Genomic DNA, 22,824 nt, shown 5'->3' on the forward strand with positions numbered 1-22,824 from the left:
TAAGATTTTACATTAACATTCCCCAACCTCTTGTTTCATTAATTGGCCCTTTTTATTTGTTTTTGAAGTGTATTTAAGCCATTTATTTTTCTCCTCCCTTTTTCAAATCTTAAACTAATTTTTAACCAAATGTAAATCGCATTGGATTTGGATTTTGCAATTAAATCAAACATATTAAATACACTTGAAATTTAGGGCTCCTTTTATCAAGCTGCGGTAGGCGGTTAACGCGTGGAATACCGCGCATTCAACCGCCTGCCGCGCTAGTTGCTAACACCTCCATTGACGAGGCGTTAGTTTTTTGGTGTGCCGCGGGGGTTAGCGCGTGATGAAATGTCCAACGCGCTAACCCCCGTAGCGCACCTTGATAAAAGGAGCCCTTAAACTTGATAAGGATAACAACTGGAAATAACACGTTGTGTTGCTTACTCAACCGTCTTATTTCCAATTATTATCCTTATGATTCTCTTAAGAGCGGGTTTTGCTCCAATTTAGGACCCCTGAGGAAGGAGTGTGTTTTCGAAACACGGACCGTGTCAAGTCCCGGTTTTCCACATAATTGGACCATATCAGGATACAAACTGTTTTATGTTTTAATGATTGCAATTAAAGTTTTGCTTGGCATCTTTTACGCTACTGCTGCAGTATCTCCCCTTTTTTTGTTTGTTGCCTGTAAGAAATATCCGTGGCAACAGCACTTATCCAGATTGCAGATGCTGTTATCTAGATAGTTGCTTTTGAATATTAACCCATAAATGTCTTTATGCTAATATCAAAGATGAGAGGTGCCAACCCAGGATAGCAGCAGAAAACTCAAGAATCCACCATAGTTGAAAACACTTAACATTAGCATTCGCATTCCCGTCACCTGCAACTGAAAGCTAATCACCACCAATCAATAATCACACAACTCAGTTTTATTGGAATAAATATTTGGCCACAGCTTTATTATGTGTCTGAATATTATCTCCACTTACAATACAATCTGTATCCAGAAACCAACAAACCCCCAATGCATATTTCACCCCCCCCCCCAGGGAGCTATTCGGTGTCGAAACTAGCTCCCGTTAAGTCTTTAAATTTATAACAAGGCCATGCTTCCCCTCCCCTCCCCCCAAACATGACCCACGGTGTTGCAAGGCCATGCTTCCCCTCCCCCCAAACATGATCCACGGTGACGCAAGGCCATGCTTCCCCTCGCAGCGGTATCGCCTACGAGTGTTACATTTATTTATTTATTTATTAACTGCTCATCTCCCAGATACAACTGGGCCAAACTCCAATTTCCGCCCCACCCAAAGCTGCGACCACCTGCCCCCAACCCCATAAGCTCCACCAAACCCACCCAAGTCGATATATAACATGTACACCCCCACCCCACCCCACAACACTGACACAAATCATAACACCAGCACAAATGGGAGGGAGGGAGGGATACGTTAATCTTTTCCTAAAGTGACTACTCTACTATTCCCCTTTCCTCACAGAATTCACTCCAGACTGCCACAACATCCAACCAATCTCGTGACTGCTCCACCCCATCACCTTAGAAACCTTTTTAATAATTTTTCTTTCTTACAAGCTCTATTAACCCTTTCTTACCTCCTCTTATCAATCTTGTCAATCCTTATTCTACAGACCCTTGACAACACCTCATATATTCCCCTCACCCTCTGCCCCCCCCCTCCCATTTTACCCACACCATAATTCAATAAATATTACCAGCCGGTGACATCAGCTCAGCTAATGTTATATCACAGCAGATGAATCTGGTGTTCTTCTTTATCGCAAAATCCAGTTATAGCAAGCCAAGTCACATGACATGACTGGATTTTACTTGATTTTTCATCACTGCTCATATTGACTACTTGTCTTATTTATGGGAACTGGTCTTCTCTTTTGTTTTTTTTGTGAACATCAACTAAAATATACTTGATGCTGAGAATATAAAAATATTTTCTCTGATTTATATAGAAGTCAAAATAATCCATTTAAAGGTCAAAGTATGCTGGCTTTACATGCTTGCAGAGGTTTACAAGTAAGGTCCATGACATGTTTAAATACGATAGCTGCTATAAGGTATAAAGTTCCAATAGGCTATACAGGGAACACCTCTGTTATGATTATTGTTACCACCATTTATACGAGATAAGAATAACTAAGCAGTTGTGAAAATGTATACTTTAGTTTGCACAGACTATTAGATAGAAAGAAGTATGCCTAGAAGAGTACTTCCATCCTTTATTGGACATTCCATAGAAGACATTGTGATTTGATCTATTGCCTTTGTGCTTGAGAAACCATAAATCCCTCTTGGATTACTTGCTGTTCCCTTTCTTCACCAGCAATGATAAAGTGAACTGTTGGATTTTTTTCCCCCAGTACAAAGATGTCTAGTAGAATGTAAATGGAACAAAACATACAATGGTGATGCTGTGAATACTGCAAGCATGTTTTAGATCTATCTACTTTTTAGTTCTTTTGTCCTAGCCAGGTCTCTAGAGGTAGAATTTCCTTTGATAAGCTAGAAATTACATTCTATGCATGTTCTTCTTCTGTACATAAGATAATAATTAAATTTAACTGCATATTTGATGAGCAGGTTTAAAAGTATACATAAGCAGGGCAATTCTATGAAGTATGTCTGAACAGTGAAACATTGATTCTGTGTGTAATATGCATAGGTATGTACTACTGACATAGGTATACATATGTGCTACACAGATGCTAGTATGTCAAAATTTCACCTAAGCGCTATTCTGTAAAAATGTATGTACAAGGTCTGACAATTAAGTTCGCAAACTCATCCTAGAAAAATTACTACATACCTCATCACTGAATATCACTACGATCACCTTTGAAGTACTCCACTTGGGAAGCTATGCACCAATGCCAGTGCCTAGTCCACCGTTCAAAGCATCAGAACTGTCATCGTATTACCCTTGATGTCCTGAATGTTATCAAAATGTCTTCCTTTCAATTCTTCCTTTATCTTCTGGTAAAGAAAAAAGTTATTGGGGGCCAAATCAGGTGAGTAGGGAAGGTGCTCCAATAAAGTTATTTGTTTCCTGGCTAAAAACTACCTCACAGCCAGTGCCATGTGAGCTGGTGCATTAGCGTAATGCAAGAGCCATGAGTCGGTGAAATGTGCAGGTCATTTTCATCTAACTTTTTCATGCAGCCTTTTCAGCACTTCCAAATAGTAAACTTGGTTAATTGTTTGTCCAGTTGGTGCACATTTATAATCAACAATCCCTCTGATATCAGAAAAGGTTAGCAACATCATTTTGACTCTTGATTTGGACTGGCAGAACATTTTGGCTGACTTCTATTATTCACTTTGACGCTTTGTTTCAGGGTTGTATTGGTACACCCATGTTTCATCACCAGTGATAACACGGCCCAAATCATCATCTTACCTCTCTAAAAGGTCTTGGCAAACGTTGACTCTCTTTGCTTTTGTTCATTGGTGAGCTCCTTCGGGGCCATTTTTGCACACACTTTTCTCATTCCAAGATTTTCCTGTTTCTCTGTCAATGTTTACTTGGTCTGATATGCTTCTCACAGTCAGCCACCAATTTTGACACACAATTCAGCACATTTTTGCAATGTTTTGTCAGTTCTGCTCGTTACTGGCCAAACTAATCTTTCTTCATCATTGACACTTTCTCTCCCCATAGAAAAACGTGTAATCCATTTGAACACTGCCGTTTTCTTCATGGCATTATCCCCATAAACTTGAACATATCCCTGATTTCATTTCCACTCTTGCCAAGTTTAACAAGAAATTTAATGTCCGTTCATTGATCTAATTCAAGCTCTGACATTCTTGCAATGGCACATAAAATCACGCAACAACAATAATGATCGCCACTCAGCAAGACACCACCACTCGTTGACACAAACACAGCTGTGAGACACTGATATACCAAGGTTATGAAATCTTACCGAGTTGTTTGCACTTATGTTTGCAGCACTGTTCACGGAGACAAGTTTGCAAACTTAATTGTCAAACCTCATAGTGAATATTTTACATGTAGGCATACACATGGATGGAAATACTGTAAGTTATACATGTAACTGATATAAACGGCTCTTGGAAGCATACACTTAGTTCTACAGCTGGTGTGCTTGCATGTAAATTATAGGCAGATAGTTTTGCTGCTATGTAGGTAGGCACCTACTTTATTTTACAGAATAGGTTCTTACCAAGCACGTCTGGGTGCCTGTCTATAGAATTGTCCCCAGGACAATTCCATGTTCATACAGAGAGCAAAGGTATTCCTGAAAGAAAGAATGGAACAAGGTTTTCACTTAGCTGAATGCTTTTGAAAGTTCAATAATAAGTGCATAAATGTATCTAAATAAACTGTATTCCAGGATGCAGGTGTAAATTAAATATGCACATACTTTCAGATTAAAAATCTGACTAAGTCTACACAGAGAATGGTATGCACTTACTTTGCACCCGAGGGCATAGTTAAAAAATGGCTCCCTCATAGTGCTTTATGGTGTAGCTAGATGACTTATAGGAACTGTTCTTATCAAACAATAACAAACTATTGACTGATAACAGTATCTAGACCATCCTCCACTTTGCATTCAGTTATACCTTTAAGATATTTGAATATCATTGTTTTTCCATTTTTTTTCGAGGAATGTGCTGTTCTATTTGTCCCTATCTTTTCTCACCTCGACTGAATTTCCTAAATTTTCCAACATAACTGGAAGGTAAGACTATTACTCTGCAATAACATTTAATTGTGAGTGCCAATGTGAGCACAATTCAGACTATTAAACTATGCACTTAAAAAACGGTTTAGCATATATTTTCTTTAAATCTTTTATCACCTGCAAAAATTAATTGAGTGCAGATGTAACAGGTTAGGATTTGATGCCAGGGTTCATTTCCTGTCTACGCTTTGTCAGAGAACCCATTACTCCTCCTTGTGAACTGAAGGCAAAACAAAACGGGTACTCATAAATCAACGTTCAGCTTTCCCCCTGGCTGTGCGTAGTGCTGATTCCTTTAGGATGAAGCAAACCTCCCATTTTTATGCATGCAAAGAAGATGGACAGCAAGCCAAATGGAACATACATTTCAATAAACTAAAGGACAAACTATTCCAGCATTTTGCAAGAATGATTCCTATAAAAATACAACAGAAAAGCAGCCTTGCCAATTTTTTTAAATCATTTTGCGTTCCAGTAGGGACTCATGCAGAAGCTGGCATACAGGACAAATGACATTTTTGGTCTTCCTAACTAATCTGCTGTTACACAACAAGAAGAGTTATTATTAATGAGTCGATGTGTTCTATTTTGTTGCCAAAATAACTGCATTCTCAAAATCTCATCTGGCTATTTATCCTGCAAAATATTAACATATTAAAAAAAACCAAAATTATTTTCTTGTTCATGGGATATTTTCTTATGGTGAATTGGGATGTGCTTGTTCATGCTTTCATTTCATCTCATTTATGTGCGTAAATTACTAAAAGTGCATCAAGTTGGTTTTTTTATGCACATGTCAATTTTTTGTGTCTAAACAATGAGGGGCTAGTTCTCAAAAGATCGCCTTAAGTTAGGCGGTAGGATGATGCACACAGTTCTCAACAGCAATTACACATATGGGACTGATTCTACAAATGGCGTCCTGATTGCAGGCGGCAGTAGACGTCCTACCACCATTTCACCAGCCAATCAAGCCACACATTTTTTTTTTGTAATCCATGCCACAAAAGACGCCTACAATATAGGCGTCTGATTTGCATCTACAGATGCATCTAGGCATACCTACTGACGCCCAAGGCTAACATGAGCATGGTTTCCACCAGAAGAGGCCTTGAGCATTTGTAAGTGTCCCTATGCGTCTCTGTAGGCGCGAGACAGATGCCTTAAATGTAGGCCTATAAAATGCTGGCCTACATTTAAGGCATCTGTTAGAAAAAAAAAAAACCAACACAATTCTCTAAAGGACACTGATGCGTGATTGACATGCAATTGGCAGCTGCTGAGATCAGCGTCCTTTAGAGAATCATGTCCTATGTATGTGCAACTACCGTTATAGAATACTAGCATAAGTCCGCATTTATGTTCCTAACTTCAGGGGTGAGCAGTTAGGTGCGGTAGTTGAGGTAGGTGAGGTAGTTAGTTGCGAAAATGATAGTATTCTATAACCCCTCACTTAACTGCCTGACAAGCTTCTCCCATGCCCCTCCCATGCCCCTCCCAGGTCCACACTGCCCCCCCCCCCTCCATGCTCTGGAATGTGAACATGCAACTTATAGAATATCGACTAAGAGCAGTTACATATGTAACTGTCCATGAATGCCAATTAGCATCAATTAGTACCAGTTATAGCCATTATTAGTTATTAAATCAATTATTAAATTATTAAATTAAGTTACACATGAAACGGACTCTATTTTATAAACTTTGCATGCAAATTTGCACTCTAGTCACAAGTTTGGGTGTGCAACATTACAATTTTCTTTTTTTTTTTGAGGAGGGGGGTGAATGTATTCACTATGCTAGGTTTTGCCAACCTATACTCGCCATGCTATGTCTCACCATATTATGTTTTACCATGCTTTGTTAGATATGTTTTGCCATCTTTGTCAATGTTTGGCATGCTTTCTTTTACCATACTGTATCTGAGAATGCAGCACCGTGGTTGAAGCTGTGGCCTCAGCACCTTGAGGATGTGGGTGCAGGCCCATACTGCTCCTTGTGACCCTGGGAAAGTTACCTGTTCCCGCATTGCCCCACTTACATTATATAGAGGCTCACCAGTTCAGACAGGGAATACTGCTTGAATACCTAAATAAATTCATGTAAATCATTCTGAGCTCCCCTAGTCTAGAAAACTGAATAAATAGAAATAAATAAATAAAACAACAACAAAAAAAAAATAACATGATAAAAAAAATCCCAGATAAAACAAAGAAAAAAAATGGGGAACTGCACTCTCCAAATAATGAGAGAATTAACTGTTTTCAAGACAAACAGTTACTTCAACCTGCAGTTTCCTGTCACTAAGGGCTACTTTTACTAAGCTGCGATAGCGGTTTAGCGCGCGCTTAGAGTGCGCTGAATTGCCGCGTGTGCTAGACCTTAACGCCAGCATTGAGTTGGCGTTAGTTCTAGCTGCATAGCGCGGGTTTAGCGCACGTTAAAATCCTGCGTGCACTAAAAACGCTATCTCAAAGGAGCCTTAAGATCCCTTTTACAAAACTGCGATAGCAGTCCCAGCGCAGTCAATGCGACACAATCCATAAGAATTGAATGGACTGTGTTGCATTTGCTGCATGGGAATCACTACCAAGTCTTCTTAAAAGTGGCCCTAAATTCTGTTTTGATTGTAATGAAAACCACTAAAGAATTGCAGGGGTCTTATTGGTTTTAATGAATTTGTAAAATGAGAAGCCATCCGTCATAAAACAAAAATATTCTTCAACTGACCGGAAATCTGAAAAATATAACAGCACGAGAGATACATGCATACACATTTTCTTTTCATCTGTATTCACTGAAAATGAGGGGTTTGCCATTCATACATACCAGATCTACAATCAATATCTTGCCTATATTTAGCTTGTCTCGCAAGTATTTGGCAGTAATTGCAACAGAATTAAAAAAGCAGAATCCCCTGCGGAACAAAAAAGAACAGAGAAATAAAAAGGCAGATAAGTCAGGAAAATGGTTATAAATAACCGCTGGGGCATTTTAAAAAATGCTATATGATCTCTAAGGCCATAAATCTGCTTCTCAGAATACCTAGGTCTTTTCAGGCATCTGTGAACAATTAGTGAGGTTCAGGGACGTACTGTGCAGGTGATTGCCAGTAACCCTGGAGCTCCAGGATGGGCAATATTCCCTGGTACTTACATGGCTGTGGATTCTTCAGCATGATGGCCTGGGGGCCGTACAACAGCAAACCCATTCTGCAAGAACAAGATAGGATTTCAATTATGCAGTCAGAGAGCACTGCCTCCCTCCCCCCCCCTCACATTTCAGAGTAACATGGGGCAGACAAAGAGGGATGAAATCCAAGGGAGATTTTGAAGATATTTTTATGAGGTCCCCAAAGCATGCTGTTAGCATTAGGAGAAAAACTGCATGCAATTCCAGCTGCATCCATGATAGAGTTAAAGGCAAACAAACAACTGAATATGTCACCCTATAATAATATTTCGGTGATGGCCTTTACAGATCAATATTTTACAGATCAATATTCCCAACAAGAGTCAAGTTGAGCTCATAGAAAACCTCTGGCTCTATATATTTATTTATTTAAAAATTTATATACCGTATAAATCCTGTACAGTTTACATAACAACAATCATAAATATTAGACAGTACATACATGCTCAATACGTTAAAAAAACCAAAAACCTTTGCTATAAGATACAGAATATCTATCTAATAAAGCATTTACACACACAATATCTCATCATAAGAAAGCGTTTACAAACAATTGTGCTTTCAACATTTTCTTGAAACCCAAAAGTGCAGAAGTGGATTTGGTATGAAAAATATCACAAATTTCCTGGAAAAATTCAAAAGCGTCAACCTTCAGCTGTTTTGAATTATTTTTCATGTGAAGCACACTGTTGCACGGTCACTTCATAAATTCACACTTTACGTAGTACGTTTTCATGCAGGGTCCACTTTACACGAATGTTTGGATAAATTTAACATTAATGAGCTGCTATGATGAAAAAACATGTAAAACAGCTCCTTAAAGGATACTTTTTTTTTTCAAGATCCACCCTCCGCGTAGTGGCACAAAAATTTAAAGGGCCCCCTGGCTTGAATTGGAGGGCTCCCTGTAGCTTCTCACATTTAGGGACCTCACCTCCATCTGGCCTTCCCTCCCAAGCCTTAATATGGGGTTAAAATGCTTTAATCCAACCCTCATCAAAGCCCCACCTCTTTTAAGTGCAATGCTGAAGATCAGCCTGCCCTCAGTACTCTCAATACAAGGACGTCCAAACTGTGTCTAAGGGGCTCTTCTATCAAAATGCACTAGCAGTTTTTAGCGCAGAGAGCTGTGCTGAATAGCCCTTGTGGCTTACCGCACTAAAAAATGCTAGCGCAGTTTGATAGAAGTGGCCCTAAGTTTCAGCCATATAACTCAGGTCTATCTGAAGCCCAAACTATGCTCAAAAGTAGACCTGGTTTTAATTTGCCTACAATGTAGGCTTGAAATGGATGCCCTAGGTCGCTCAGCATTATGTACAAGAATCAAAGGATGCCTATATTGAAACCACGCTCATGCCTATTCCGTTAGGCGTGAGTTTTCCTAATGGGCGTCCATGAAATTGTAGAGGTGCCTACAAAGTGACATCCACATCCTTTGGACGTCTATGTGCCAATTATTGCTCGTTAAGACTCTTAAATGGCTAATTAATCACTTAGGGCTCCTTTTACGAAGCCGCGTTAGCAGTTTAACGTGCGGAATAGTGCGCGCTAAACTGCCAGCTGCACTAGCTGCTACTTCCTCCTCTTGAGGAGGCGGTAGTTTTTTGGCTAGTGCGGGGGTTAGCGCGTGATAAAAAGTTGCGTGCAATAAAGCCGCTAATGCGGCTTCGTAAAAGGAGCCCTTAGTTTGGACACCTAAGTCCCTCTCAGCATTAGGTGGGACTTAGGCGCCCTTTATAGAATCAGTGACTTTGTGTCCCATATATAGTGATTCAGAATAGGATGGGCTGGAGATGTTATCAATGGGAACTCCTAACTTGGAACATGAGGACGTTACTGGCCAGACTTTACAGTAGATATCCTGCAAACAACAGTGGTTGGATAGGCTGGAGTTGGAACCTAGGACCAGGTGGACTGTAGTTTATGGCCCAGAAATATCAAAGAACAAACAAGTTAATTTAATCATGTATTTTTAATGAGAATAACAAATGGATAGACTAGATGGACTGTTTGGGTTTTTATCTGCCATCATTTACTATGTTACTATGTTAAGCAGTCAAAAAACACATTCATTAAAGTGGAGAAAAAAGCCTCAGTTAAATAAAATCAGTCCTCAGGACCTTAAATACCAACTCAAAATCAGTCATCGGCTAAAAATACTCCGCTTAGTTCATGCACCATACACACATGAGAATGTCTTTTTACATCTATATAGAACTTTTATATCCTTTCATATATCGCATATAACACCATTCTTTGTGCAATAAACCATCTTTTGTTTTGTTTTGAAGATACATTATAAAGTATGACTACTCTTTTCAATGCAATTCCAAAATAAAGTCCACAATCCAATCCATAAAGGCAAAGTGTGTATTCTAGAGAATGACACGGTGAAAAAATTGGTCACCGTCACCGCCCCGTCCCCGTCTCACCATCCCCGTCACCGCCCCGTCCCCGTCTCACCATCCCCGTCACCGCCCCGTCCCCGTCTCACCATCCTCTTCACCGCCCCGTCACCGCCACTGCCACCCCATTCACCGCCCCGTCACCGCCACTGCAATCCCATTCACTTTTCTTTATTTACGTATAAAGGAAACATTCTTTAAAACTTTAAAACTTAGTTAAATATTAGTTAATAACTATACAAAAACAAAACACGCAGAGAAAAAATTAATTAATATAAATTCTCAAAACTGACACATTTTGATCACTAAATTTAAAATAGTTATTTTTCATACAGTTTTTCAATCACTAATCTTCCACCACCCCTGGGGCTAGCAATGCAAAAACAAACACGACATGTACTTTAAATGCTTACAATGTTAGCCTATATGGTAAGTAGACGCGGCCTCTGTACCTAATCGCGGCAAAGATCTCCCTGCCGTGATTAGCATAGTGACCGCGGCTACGGCTGCAAGTCTCCCCTCCCCCCAGCGATCACGGCAGGAGGGCACCCAACCCCTCCTGTAGACCCCCCCCAACGGCCCTCCCGACAATCGCAGCAGAAGGGTACCCAACCCCTCCTGCCGGTCCTCCCAATGGCCTCCCCTAAGATCGCCGGCAGGAGGGTACCCAACCCCCCCTGCTGGACCCCCCCCCCCAACGAACCCTCCCACCCCGGAACCCCCTTAGTCTTACTTTCCAAGTTGGACCGGACGGCTCCTCACACGTATGGCCAGCAGGCTTGCCTCCGTCCAAATGAGGCGGGCCCGCCCCTACCCTGCCCAACCCACAGGATCCTAGGGCCTGATTGGTCTAGGCACCTAAAGCCACTCCCGCTATAGGAGGGGCCTTAGGTGCTTGGGCCAATCAGGCCCTAGGATCCTGTGGGTTAGGCAGGGGAGGGGAGGGGCGGGCCCGCCTCATTTGGACGGAGGCAGGCCTGCTGGCCAGACGAGCAAGGAGCTGTCCGGTCCAACTTGGAAAGTAAGACTAAGGGTGGTGTTTCGGGATGGCGGGGTTTGTTGGGGGAGGGACCGGCAGGAGGGGTTGGGCACCCTCCTATTGGCGATATAGGGGGCCGTTGGGGGTGCCGGCAGGAGGGGTTGGGCACCCTCCTATTGGCGATATAGGGGGCCGTTGGGGGTGCCGGCAGGAGGGGTTGGGCACCCTCCTACCAGTGAGGGCGATCGTCGGGGGGGGGGCGGGTTCTATTGGCAGGAAGGGTTGATCTGACAAATGAGGAGCACGGTGAAAACACAGGTAAATAGCGGTTCCTAGAAGGGGGGACATTGGCCTGCAGGGACAAATCTATTCACCGTTTTTGCGGTCGGTGAAAGGATTTGTCCCCGCGTCTGCGGCGATTTGCTAATGAGGTCACCATAACCCGCAGCCAAACCGCAGCCACGCAGCGGTTCGCTGCGGGGATCGCTCCCCGTGTCATTCTCTAGTGTATTCTTCTTCTTGCTTTAATGTAGTCTGCATGCTTCACCAAAGAAATTACATAGTATTGGTGTGTTTTGCTTCTCATTACTATTTATTGTACATCATGGTTACCTAAATATCACTGCATTATGACAATGAAACCTGTGTTAGAATCCTTTAAGATGCATTAAGGGGCAAACAATGTGTCATAATGCAACTTGATAGCTACCCTCTCAGAGACTTATTGATCCTGCATCTCTGTTATTCAGGATGAATTCTATGGGGCTCATAAAAAAATAAAAAGGTCCAAAAACCATCCTAAGTTGGTACTTGGACAATCAAAAAGACAGTTAGTCCAAGTACTGATAATCAAAACTGCTTTTAGACATATCTAAAACCAGCTTAGGCCTTTTCAGTGCTGTTGTACACCTAGAGTGAAAAGGGGCATTTTTGTAGGAGTGGATTGGGCAGGAGGTAAGCCGACCTAGACTTAGTCATCTGGCAGCCATAACCAAAAAGGTTTGACAGGTTACCAGACGGAACGTATACATTTTGACTTAAACAAAGTCAAAACAGGTATAAGTTCCAAATCGGGCCGCTGAGCTGATCACGGCTACCACGATTAGCTCAGCTCAACTCATCTCAGATTAGTGGCCCAGGTAACCCGTCCCCCTGAACCTGTAATGATTGCGGCAGGAGAGATGCCCAATCTCTCTTGCTGCTTCCCCCCCCCCCCCACCGAAACCCCTGTGCGATCTCAACTTCACTGGCTGGAGGGATGCACAATCCCTCCTGCTGGACAACCCCCACCCCTGAACCCTTGCTGGACTGCTCAGCCCACCCACCCCCAGACCCTACTCCCATCCATACCCCCACCTCCACCAGGACCCTCCTCCCTCTGTCCATACGGCAGGCCCGCCTTCATCAGAATGGTGGGCCTGCCCCTTCTCAGTGCATTGTGGGATGCACCAGGGAGAGGCCTAGGGCCTGATTGGCCCAGGCACCTAAGGCCCCACCCTTAGAAGGGGTCTTTGGCACCAGGGCCAACTGGAATCTTAGGTTGGTCCATGTGCCTAAGGCCCCTCCTATGGACAGTGCCTTAGGTGCCTAGGCCATTCAGGCATTAGGAACCTCCCCAGTGCATCTCACAATGCACCGAGAAGGAGAAGGCCTGCCATTATGATTCAGGTGGGCCTGCTGGCCGAAGGGAGGACCCATCTATCTGGCCATCAAAAAAGTTAGAGGGGATCCGGAGGGGTTAGTTAGGGTCCTGGTGGGGCTGGGGGTGTCTGAGGGATGGGATGGGTGGTCCAGCAGGTGTTTGGGCAGTTTGTCAGGCAGGAGGGATTGGGCATCCCTCCTGCTGGTGAAGTTGTGATCACATGGGGGGCTTGGGGGTTATCTGGTAGGAGGGATTGTGCATCCCTCCTGCCGGTGAAGTTGCGATCATGCGGAGGGGGGTTCAGGAGGGGTGGCAGGAGAGATTGGGCATTATTCTGCCATGATGTGCCGGAGAGGGAGTTGCAGCGGGTGGCGGCAGGAGAGATTGGGCATCTCTCCTGCCGCGATTGTTGCGAGGAGGGAGGGGGATGGTTTCACGATTCTCTAACCAGCGTTGTTTATGACAGATGCCAGTTAGAGAATCGTGCTTTTAGGCAAAGGACTGGCCTCTCCTTCGCCTAAAAGGTCTTGTTTTGAGTGTTTGGGACTTGAGCGATATTTTGGTCGGGTATATGTTGTAAGCATGCACACAGTGGTGGCCTGGGTGATTAAACAGCTGAACGTACATTTTGGATGTTTTTTTTCGAGAATGCACAAAAGGGAGAAAGAAAATCCAACGTAGTCTGCAGTAAACAACAGCAAGCAGAAAGCAACGAGCAGACTGGACATTTCCCTGCTACCTACTTTGTATGCCTAGTGCCTTAGGCCTATAGGGGACTTAGACGTTGTTTTTGATTATGCCCCTCCACATATCTAAAAACTGTTTTGAGAATAGCATTTTCAGGAGAAACCTTGCATAAGCTCCAATATGTGTCACCATAGAAACCAGGAACATTTTTCTGAAACCACTAGGTTTTAAATGTATGAGAGCAAATTCTATTAAATGGGATTTAATCTACTTAGATGAATACATTCTTTAAACAATATGTTATGAAAGAGCAGTGTACTAGTTTTGATTGATGTTATTATGGTGAGTTACTAAGGCAACCAGAGATGTATTTCCTGATATTCCTTCATAAAATTTGTATGAGGCCCCAATTACATATTTTTATAATTTTTAATATATAATGAAAATATATATTTTAAGTTGTATTTTTTTTTTTTTTTTTACTTTGACACATTGTACAGTTAAGCTGTAATATTTGATAATGTGTCACAAAACAACACTTTTGTGTTCACCAGTATTTTGGTGATGTAACTGTAAGAACTGAATGAACTGATTTTCTGTTTGCATCCACAAGATAAAGGGACCCTTTTATAACACTGGATTAAGCCCTAATGTGTGCTTACCAAAGGTCAGGGGTATAGCATAGGTTAGGGAAGGGGAAAGGAAGAAGAGATGAAGGTAGGTAAGGGTCAATGCAAGTTCGGAAAGAGTGCTTGTTGCTGGGGCAGAGAAAAGGTTTGGTAGGAAAGTAGAGAGATGATTGGTAAGTAGGGAAAGGGGTGGGTAGTTTGGAAGGAGAGTTAGGAAGTTTTTGATGGGCTGTGGCACTCATGAGGATTTGGGAGCTTTAGGGAGTAGGTGTGGGAATAGGGCTGGGTAATTAAAAAAAAAATGATGTACCCCTCCCAGGCCCAGCCTGGAAAGGAGGAAATTGTGGCTAATTCTGGGCAGGATATTAGGGTGGATGGGTATGGGGCGGAGTGGGAGTGGGAGTGGGTGTCACAGCTTGGTGGAGATGGGAGGGCCTTAAACAAGAGGAACAATGTATTTGGATTAAAATTCAATTGTATGAATTGTGTGATGATTAAAGGCTCAGAAATAACAACGCAGCAAGCCGAGACAGATTATTGCATCACCGCAGGCCTTACTGTAATGGAAATTTAAGATTAACTCATTGGTATGGGTTGGGGTACATTAACTGGGTTGGATGGAGGCTAGATCATTACTGACTAGTCTTCAATTAATAATGGGGAATGTTTAACATAACAGTCCATTTTTTTGTTTCCTCTTATTTTAAATTTCACTTGCATTTCATCAATTGAAGCTCATAATGCATTATCATAGTTTTTCCTTTTTTTGGTCTTATTTCATCTTTCATCTCATTAAGCAGACTTTCATAATCATGATGATTTGTATTTTGTTAATTATTATTTATTATCCCTTTATGGGTTGCATTTCAGTTTTATTCATATTTCTATGGATTTTTTAAATGTTCATATTCATTTATATATTTTAATATACTGTTTTTAATGAATTATACAGCAATGTTATTATGTTTTATATTGTTTTTATGTTACTCCGTGCTAATTGTTGTTTATGTTATTTTAGACCCCTGAGGCAGGCATTTATATGCCGAAACATGGCCCTTGTCAGGTCCCTAAATAAACTTCACATCCATTATTGCAGACTGCTGTGGTGAAAGCTCCGACACTCATAGAATTCCTATGAGCGTCAGAGCTTTTACCACAGCAATCTGCAATGAAAAAGAAACCTTACGCAGATTGATTAAAGGAGGCCATATTATTGTAAGATGGACAGATTTATGTTGATATAAAAAAAGAAGTATGAAGGAGTGGCCTAGTAGTTAGTGCTGCAGCCTGAGCACCCTGAGGTTACAAGTTCAAGCCCAGCGCCGCTCCTTGTGATCCTAGGCAAGCCACTTAATACTTTATTACCTCAGGTACATTAGTCAGATTTTGAGCCCACCAGAACAGATAGGGAGAAATACTTACAAGTTATTCCACACTTTTCTTGACACTTTTTGTTGCAATGATACGAAATGAAAAGTGTCAAGAAAAATGTGGAATAACTTGTAAGTTTCATGGCTCCATATCATTCTCTTTTTGGTTGGGCTGAGAACATTTCAGCGACCCCTCATAACAAACCTATGATACAGGTATAGTGCTGAAATATGTTACATGTCTGGTCTCCTTCAATAAAACTTACTTTCCTGGTTCACCAACATAAGTCAATGGCCCATTTCTTTGTTTCCTTGTGAGGGCCCATTCCTCCCATCCCATTCACTACCTTGATTGTTGTGGCCCATTTTCCTTCCCCCTTCCATTAATTGTGATGGACAACGTGAGATAAAATCATCCTGTGGTCCCATTCCCTCCCCCCCCCACCCTCCTGATGGGCAATGTAAACATACGAAGATGAATCAAAAATTAAAGGCAATTGTTAAATTATGTGAGAACCAGAAAAGAGCTAGCGAAATGCAACCTATGTACTCCTACATTGCCTGTTAGATAGTTCATCCACACACAATGCAATGTTCAGCCTTTAGTCATGTGGCAGCCATGAGGTGAGAAACATGAACGCTCCATTGCAAGATTGCACCATCAAAGAACAACATGTAGTAGTGTGCTTTCTTTGGACAGAGAGAGTGTAACCTGTGGTAATCTACTGTCGGATATTGTCTCAGTATGGATATAACACCATGAATCAACGAAAGGTTTAAGAGTGGGTACAAAGATTTAAAGTGAGAACAGATGTAACTGATGAAGGTCATTCTGGTCACCCATCAACACCATGCACATAATAGCACGTTGATAGGGCGGATGCTTTGATTAGAGAAGACCGACGGATAACTGTGTCTCAATTGGCTACAAATTTGGATATCAGCTATCTGCATTTGCTATAATGCATGATGACTTGGGATATAGGAAAGCCTGCACATGATGTGTTCCCAAACAGCTTACTGATCTGAACAAGCAACAGTGTGTGGAGGTTGCGACTAAGTTCCTGAGATGGTATGAATAAGATTCAAGTATTCTGGAGAGAATTGTCACCGGTGATGAGACATGGGTGCATGACTACGACCCGAAGAGCAAAAGACATAGCATGGAGTGGAGACACCCGTCTTCTCCAGTGAAGAAGAAATTCAAATGGCAACCCTCCTCCCTGAAAATCATATTAGCCTTCTTTTGGGACATGAAGGGGCTTATTCTGGCGCATTTCCAAGTGCACAGGCAAAAGTGAACAGTGAAAATTAATGTGCATTGCTGCGAAATGAACTTAAACCTGCAATTTGCAGCAAAAGAAGAGGAATGTTGTCCAAAACAGTCTTGCAACAACTGAAAAGAAAGTACAACAGCTAAGGTTTGAATGTCTTCCACGTCCTCCTTCAGCCCAGATCAGGAACCTAGTGATTATCACATCTTCAGGTCCAATGAAGGAGACACTGCAAGGACACAGATTCACCTCTGACGATGAAGTAAAGGAAATGGTGCTCACCTGGCTTCAGGAGCAGCCAAAAATCTTCTCTGCAGTGCAACATGCAGAAAGTGAAGTTTAGATAGTTTTTCACTTTCTGCATATTTCACTGCTTTCAGCTGTGTATAGCTAAATTTATCAAAAGCAATTAAGGAAAGAATAAACTATAAAGAGTTTTACCTCATGCAAAATTGTGATTTAGATTCTAATCTAAAGTATCAACTGCAAGAGACAAGATTTTGGTGTAGTCCTCTAGGCTTTTTTTTGTAGAGGGAAGAATCAATATCTGACTTGTGCCTGGAAAACTTGTGCCTTAAGTGTCCGGTGGTCGCAACCGCCTTCAGCTCTCACCTCCTCTAGCTCCTGACGCAGATTGTCCTCGCCACTCCACCTCACAATCACTTACAGACGCAGGAAAGCGCTGGTTACAGCAGTGAGGCAGGCAATGTTCCAGAACAATGGTAACGTACCGAGGGCCTCAAAATAGTACCTGGTGGGCCGCATGTGGCCCCGGGCCACGAGTTTGAGACCACTGGTCTAGCCATAATTGGGACACAGACAGTTGAAATCCAGTCTTATTTCTCAATTTCTGGAGTTGCTGTCTAAGCATTCTCTTTCCATATAGGAATCCTTTGTATTTATTCTACACGTTTAAATTCTGTTAACATTTTCATCTCCACCACCTCCCATGAGAGAACATTCCAGACATCTAACACCTTCTCTTTAAAGTATTTACTGACATTACTCCTAAGTTGACACTCCTCCTCTGCAACCTCAGTTCGTGACCTCTAGTTCTATCACCTTCCCGTCTATGGAAAAGTTTCTTTGTATATTAACACCTTTCAAATATTTAAATGTCTGTATCTTATCATCCCTATCCCTCCTTTCCTCTAGGCTATAATACTCTGGCCACCAAATATCTTCTCATATATCTTGTGACACAAACCACATCCTATTTTTGTCACTTTTCTCTGAATCACTTCCAAGTCCCCCAAAAGGAGAGAGGATTATACCACCCGGGTAGTGTAGTCCTCTGTCTCTTTTGAGAGATCCCAGGATATCCAGGACTGCTTATTTTTAAAAAATAGGGGCCCTTTTACAAAAGATCACAAAAAAGTGTTCTTAGCGCATTTTTATATGGTTCTTTCCCATGCACTAACACCAAGTAAAATGGTCTTACTGCCACCTATTTTGTAAGCGATAAGGACTCATACACTAATCAAGGCTAAAATGTTAGTACACAGCAATGCAGCTGCACTGATTACTGAAAGCATGATCCACAATAAAAATTCATTTTATTTATAAAATCTTTATTAATTTTCAGAACTTATATAAAGTGCAAACAAATATACAATAAGATAAATACATAAAAGAGCACTTATATTCGAACAAATACTAAACAAAGTACTTTCCTCCCCCCCCTTTCCCTCCCTCCTTCCCTCTCTGGATATGTGTAGAAATCATCTAGGAATTAAAGGTTAATCAATTAATCAGTCTTTTGTTTAACAAATATCTCTAATGGACCTCATATTTCTTTAAACTTTTTAATATTTCCCAATTATTCTGCATTCATTCTTTCATACCTATAGTACAAACAGAGTGTTTCCCACCAAAAAGAAAAAAATTAATCTATCCCAGTTCTTCCAGTTTCTGGTTATCAATTGCATGGCAAACCCAGTTTATTGGGCTCTTAGATTTCAACAATGTCCCAAAAAAGGACCACATCATAGGACAATGGTATAGAGATACCGAGTATCATATTAATTTTCCCTGTATACATTTCCCAAAATTGAGTAGCAAGGTACAATAAAATAACAAATGATCTAGTGTCCCTATTTCAAGGTGACAGTGCCAGCATCTATTAAACTTTGAATTATCTAACTTTTGTAAACGAACAGGTGTCCAAAAAATTCTATACAACAAAAAGAACCAAGTTTGTCCCATGATGTGCGCGCGCTAACCCTGAACTTACTGTAGGCTACCTTAGCGCGCCCTGGGATAAGCCCTTTTAAACTGTGGTAAGCTTACTGCAATTTGGTAAAATGACCCCTTAATTTGCAAATATTTGCATGCAGTATACCTCACCATTATTTTCTTCATGTAAATTAGGAATGTGTACTATATAGGGAAAATATTTTTTGATTTGTTTTCATTTCTTTTGGTCTTTTTGCCTATTTTGGGTTTATTTCACTGTGTTCCACATACTTGTTTAAACAATTTTATGCACTTTGGAATTTTTAATTCACACTTCATTGATTTTATGCCTGTTAACTGAAAGGTTAATGTGCATTAATGTGTTGTAGATCAGTATAGCATTCACTAAAGTTTTTAAGGTGCTAAAGAATGTATACTAATGAATACACATCCTTAAATTTAATCTAATCTAATCTTAAATTTCTGGGTTGATCTATGCCTATATAGGTTTAAGGCAACTTACAGATCAAGAAGTTTGCATTACGTTTAGCTCCGACACTCTAATATAATTGAAATTATAAAATTGCAAAACCAACAAAAAAATTAAATTTGAGAGTTATTTATTTAAAGTTCTTTAAGCTATGTATGGATAATTGTAACAACATTGAAACTAAAGTGCATAATTTAACACCTACTCAATACAACAATCCACGTGCCAATCCCTATGATTAAATTCCAAGATACAAATCGGCGAGTCTAAAATCCTCTGGAAATGGAGCATTGAGATAAAGCAGTAGATTTCTGCTACTCAATGGCCACGGATTTGGACTTGGAGGATGAAATATACAGTGTCAGCATCTATGAGACAAACCTGGTTCTTTTTGTTACATAGAATAATTTGGACCCCCATTCATTAGCAAAAGTTATATAGTTCAAAGTCTAATAGATGCTGGCACTGTCATCTTGAAGTAGGGACACTGGATCATTTTTTGTTTTATTGTCCCTTGGTACTCAACTTTTGGAAGTATATATGGGGTAATATCAATAGAATATTGGAAACTTCTATCCCAATGTTGTATGACATTGTGTTATTTGGGACTTTATTACATTCCAAGAGTCCAGAATAGCTATGCAGTTAATTACAAAAAATTGGAAAAACTGGGATAGACTGAATTTTAACTTTGGGGGGAAACCCTGTGCCAATTTTATAGATATGAGCGAATGAATTCGGAACAACTGGGACATTATAAAAAAATGTAAAGAGACTTGGGGCCCATTAGCGAATTTTGTAAAAACTGATCACTATTATAAGCCTTTCATTTCTAAAGGAGTTCACACACATCCGGGGGGGGGGGGGGGGGAGGGCGTGAAATGTATTTATATGTTTATTTGTTAGATAAAAGTGCTGTTTCATTGTACCAATTGTTTGTATATTCTATTGCACTTTGTATTTGTTTTAAAAAAATTAATAAAGAATTATTTTAAAAAAAGAAACTAAAGTACATAGAATAGAATTGCTAATCAATGAGTTTCAAGTTTCAAGTTTCAAGTTTATTTACATTTGATGTATCGCTTATTACAAATTTCTAAGCGATGTACAATTTAAAAACCAGCAGATTGTGGTAATACATACAATTTTGCTACTTTGGACAGTTGACAAGACAAATTTAGACAAACATGATTGAGAAGGAAGGAAGGGGAAAGTTACAGTTGCATTATTTGTTAAAATTTACATAGAGGGGAGAGTACAATAGGTATAAATAGGGGAGAAAAAAAAAAAAAAAAAGAACAAAAAAAAAAACAAAAGAAAGAAAAGGAGAAGAGAATCTTAAAAACATATGAGTTTAAAAAAAGATCATTTCATAAGTCAAATGCGTCTTGAAACAAGTAGGTTTTTAACAATTTTTTAAAAGAGACAAGATCCTTTTCATTTTTAATAAAATTTGGGAGAGAGTTCCATAATGAGGGGGCTACCACTGAAAACATATCTTTACGTCTAGTGCCAATAATTCTTAATGAAGGGACTGAAAGTTGGTTAGATAAAGATGATCTTAAGGATCGCGGAGGATTATACGGAACTATCATTTTTGATATAAAAAGGGGTTCGTTTGATATTAAAGTTTTATAAACTAGGAATAAAGTTTTAAAGGTGATTCTGTGAGAGATTGGAAGCCAGTGAGATTTGATGAGTAAGGGGGTGACATGATCGTATTTCTTAGCTTTGTAAATTAATTTAATAGTGCTTGTTTTTGAGTGCAAATTAATTCAAAGCGCAGCTCGATAGTCGACAAGCAAAAACACGTTTCATCATCCACCATCTGCAGTCAATTTAATTTCTATCAAAGCTGAAAATCCAACTTCATAAAGATAAAAAGATCCAAATGGTAACAAAGGCCTTTTACAAAGGTACGCTAAGCGTTTTAGCATGTGATTATCATGTGCTAAATCAATGCATGCGCTAAACGCTAATGTGTCCACAAGATAACATACACATGTTAGCGTTTTAGCACATGTTTAGCATACGCTAATATTTAGCGCGTACTAAAAAGCATAGCGCACCTTTGTAAAAGAGGGGGAAGTCTTGATTACTTTGTTGCTCAAGTTAAGATTACTACTGCATAAAAACTAAAATTAAAATTACTTGCAGTTAGTTTTCAAGGACCAATCACGTCAAAGAATGATGCTTGTCTGGGTGGTTGTATCCTTACGCACACAGATGCTCATAACATTAACAGACTCTTGCGTATACGACGTACATGCCATCTATTCTACTGTATAGTTATGAAGGGAACTTTTTAAAAATAAAGTAATATTCTGCAATCTCTCATGGTACACCCGGAATCTCTTTGGGGCACACCATTGTGCCATGGCACATAGTTTGAGAGACTCTGAAATATAAAGTAAGCAGTATACAGATTCATTTGTGTTTTGAATAATGCTTATACTTGTTTGCTGATAGTGCATGATAATGTGATTTTAATAAACCTCAAGCATTAGATTTCAAACAGGTTACCAGCCCTTGATAAAGTCTGTTGGGAATGTGTGTTTTAATAAATTGCTGTGGTTTAAAGTTTGATTAAAGTGTTAGCTACCTAAAATCAACTGATCTCATGTAGGCAGTATAGAAATAGTAAAAGCAGTGTCATGCACCATTATGTTTTCTATCAAGTAGACCTCATGATATATTGAAATAATGAAAAGCAAGACTCAGCAAAAGAGTGGACTTGAGCATTAAATCTTCAGCTTTGATGCCTTTTGTTAATTTTTCCAAGTGAATAATCAACTGGCAAGTCATCTAGCCGTATAAACTGGATGCAGTAGCTAGCATTTTATCACCCGGATCCCAGACAGGATTTCCAGACTTATCTGTGAAATGTGTTCTGGCTCCTTACCTGATAGTGAGAAGCCAGGAAACTTACTTACAAAGCCTCTTAGTTTTTGAAGACCAAATTAGGCGAGAAAAAACTGACTTCATATATTTTTAAAAGCTGAAGCAAACACTCTTTTTTTTTTTTTTTTTAAATGCCTGGAAAGAAAGTGCACAGCGTTACAAGAATAAAATTGGTTCCCTTTATCCAGAAGCCAATTTTAAATGGCAGAGTTTCTTAAGAATATTGTCGAATTTGGCAATCACTTTTTAATTCTAATGAATCCTGACATTAAAAAAGCAGAATAACAGTGTAAGGGGCCAGATGTACTAAGGGTCAAATCTATAAAGTGCACCAAAATGTAGGTGC

General features: G+C 40.2%; 1 protein-coding gene and 1 long non-coding RNA gene across 3 annotated transcripts in view; one reads left to right on the plus strand and one right to left on the minus strand.

Moving 5' to 3' along the window:
- Positions 1-22,824, minus strand: part of LOC117354089 (histone deacetylase 4-like) — a 369,845-nt gene that overhangs the window by 317,678 nt on the left and 29,343 nt on the right. Inside the window, exons 2-3 of the mRNA XM_033930944.1 lie at positions 7,891-7,946; positions 7,564-7,651 (exon numbers count right to left, since the gene is read on the minus strand). Of these exons, the coding sequence (XP_033786835.1) occupies positions 7,564-7,651; positions 7,891-7,946 (144 nt within the window). The remainder of the gene's footprint in view (positions 1-7,563; positions 7,652-7,890; positions 7,947-22,824) is intronic.
- The window catches only part of LOC117354090, a 185,289-nt gene that overhangs the window by 27,204 nt on the left and 135,261 nt on the right, over positions 1-22,824 (plus strand). The window lies entirely within an intron of this gene.

The sequence above is a fragment of the Geotrypetes seraphini genome, chromosome 2 (genome assembly GCF_902459505.1).
Source record: "Geotrypetes seraphini chromosome 2, aGeoSer1.1, whole genome shotgun sequence".
Taxonomy (NCBI): Eukaryota; Metazoa; Chordata; class Amphibia; order Gymnophiona; family Dermophiidae; genus Geotrypetes; species Geotrypetes seraphini.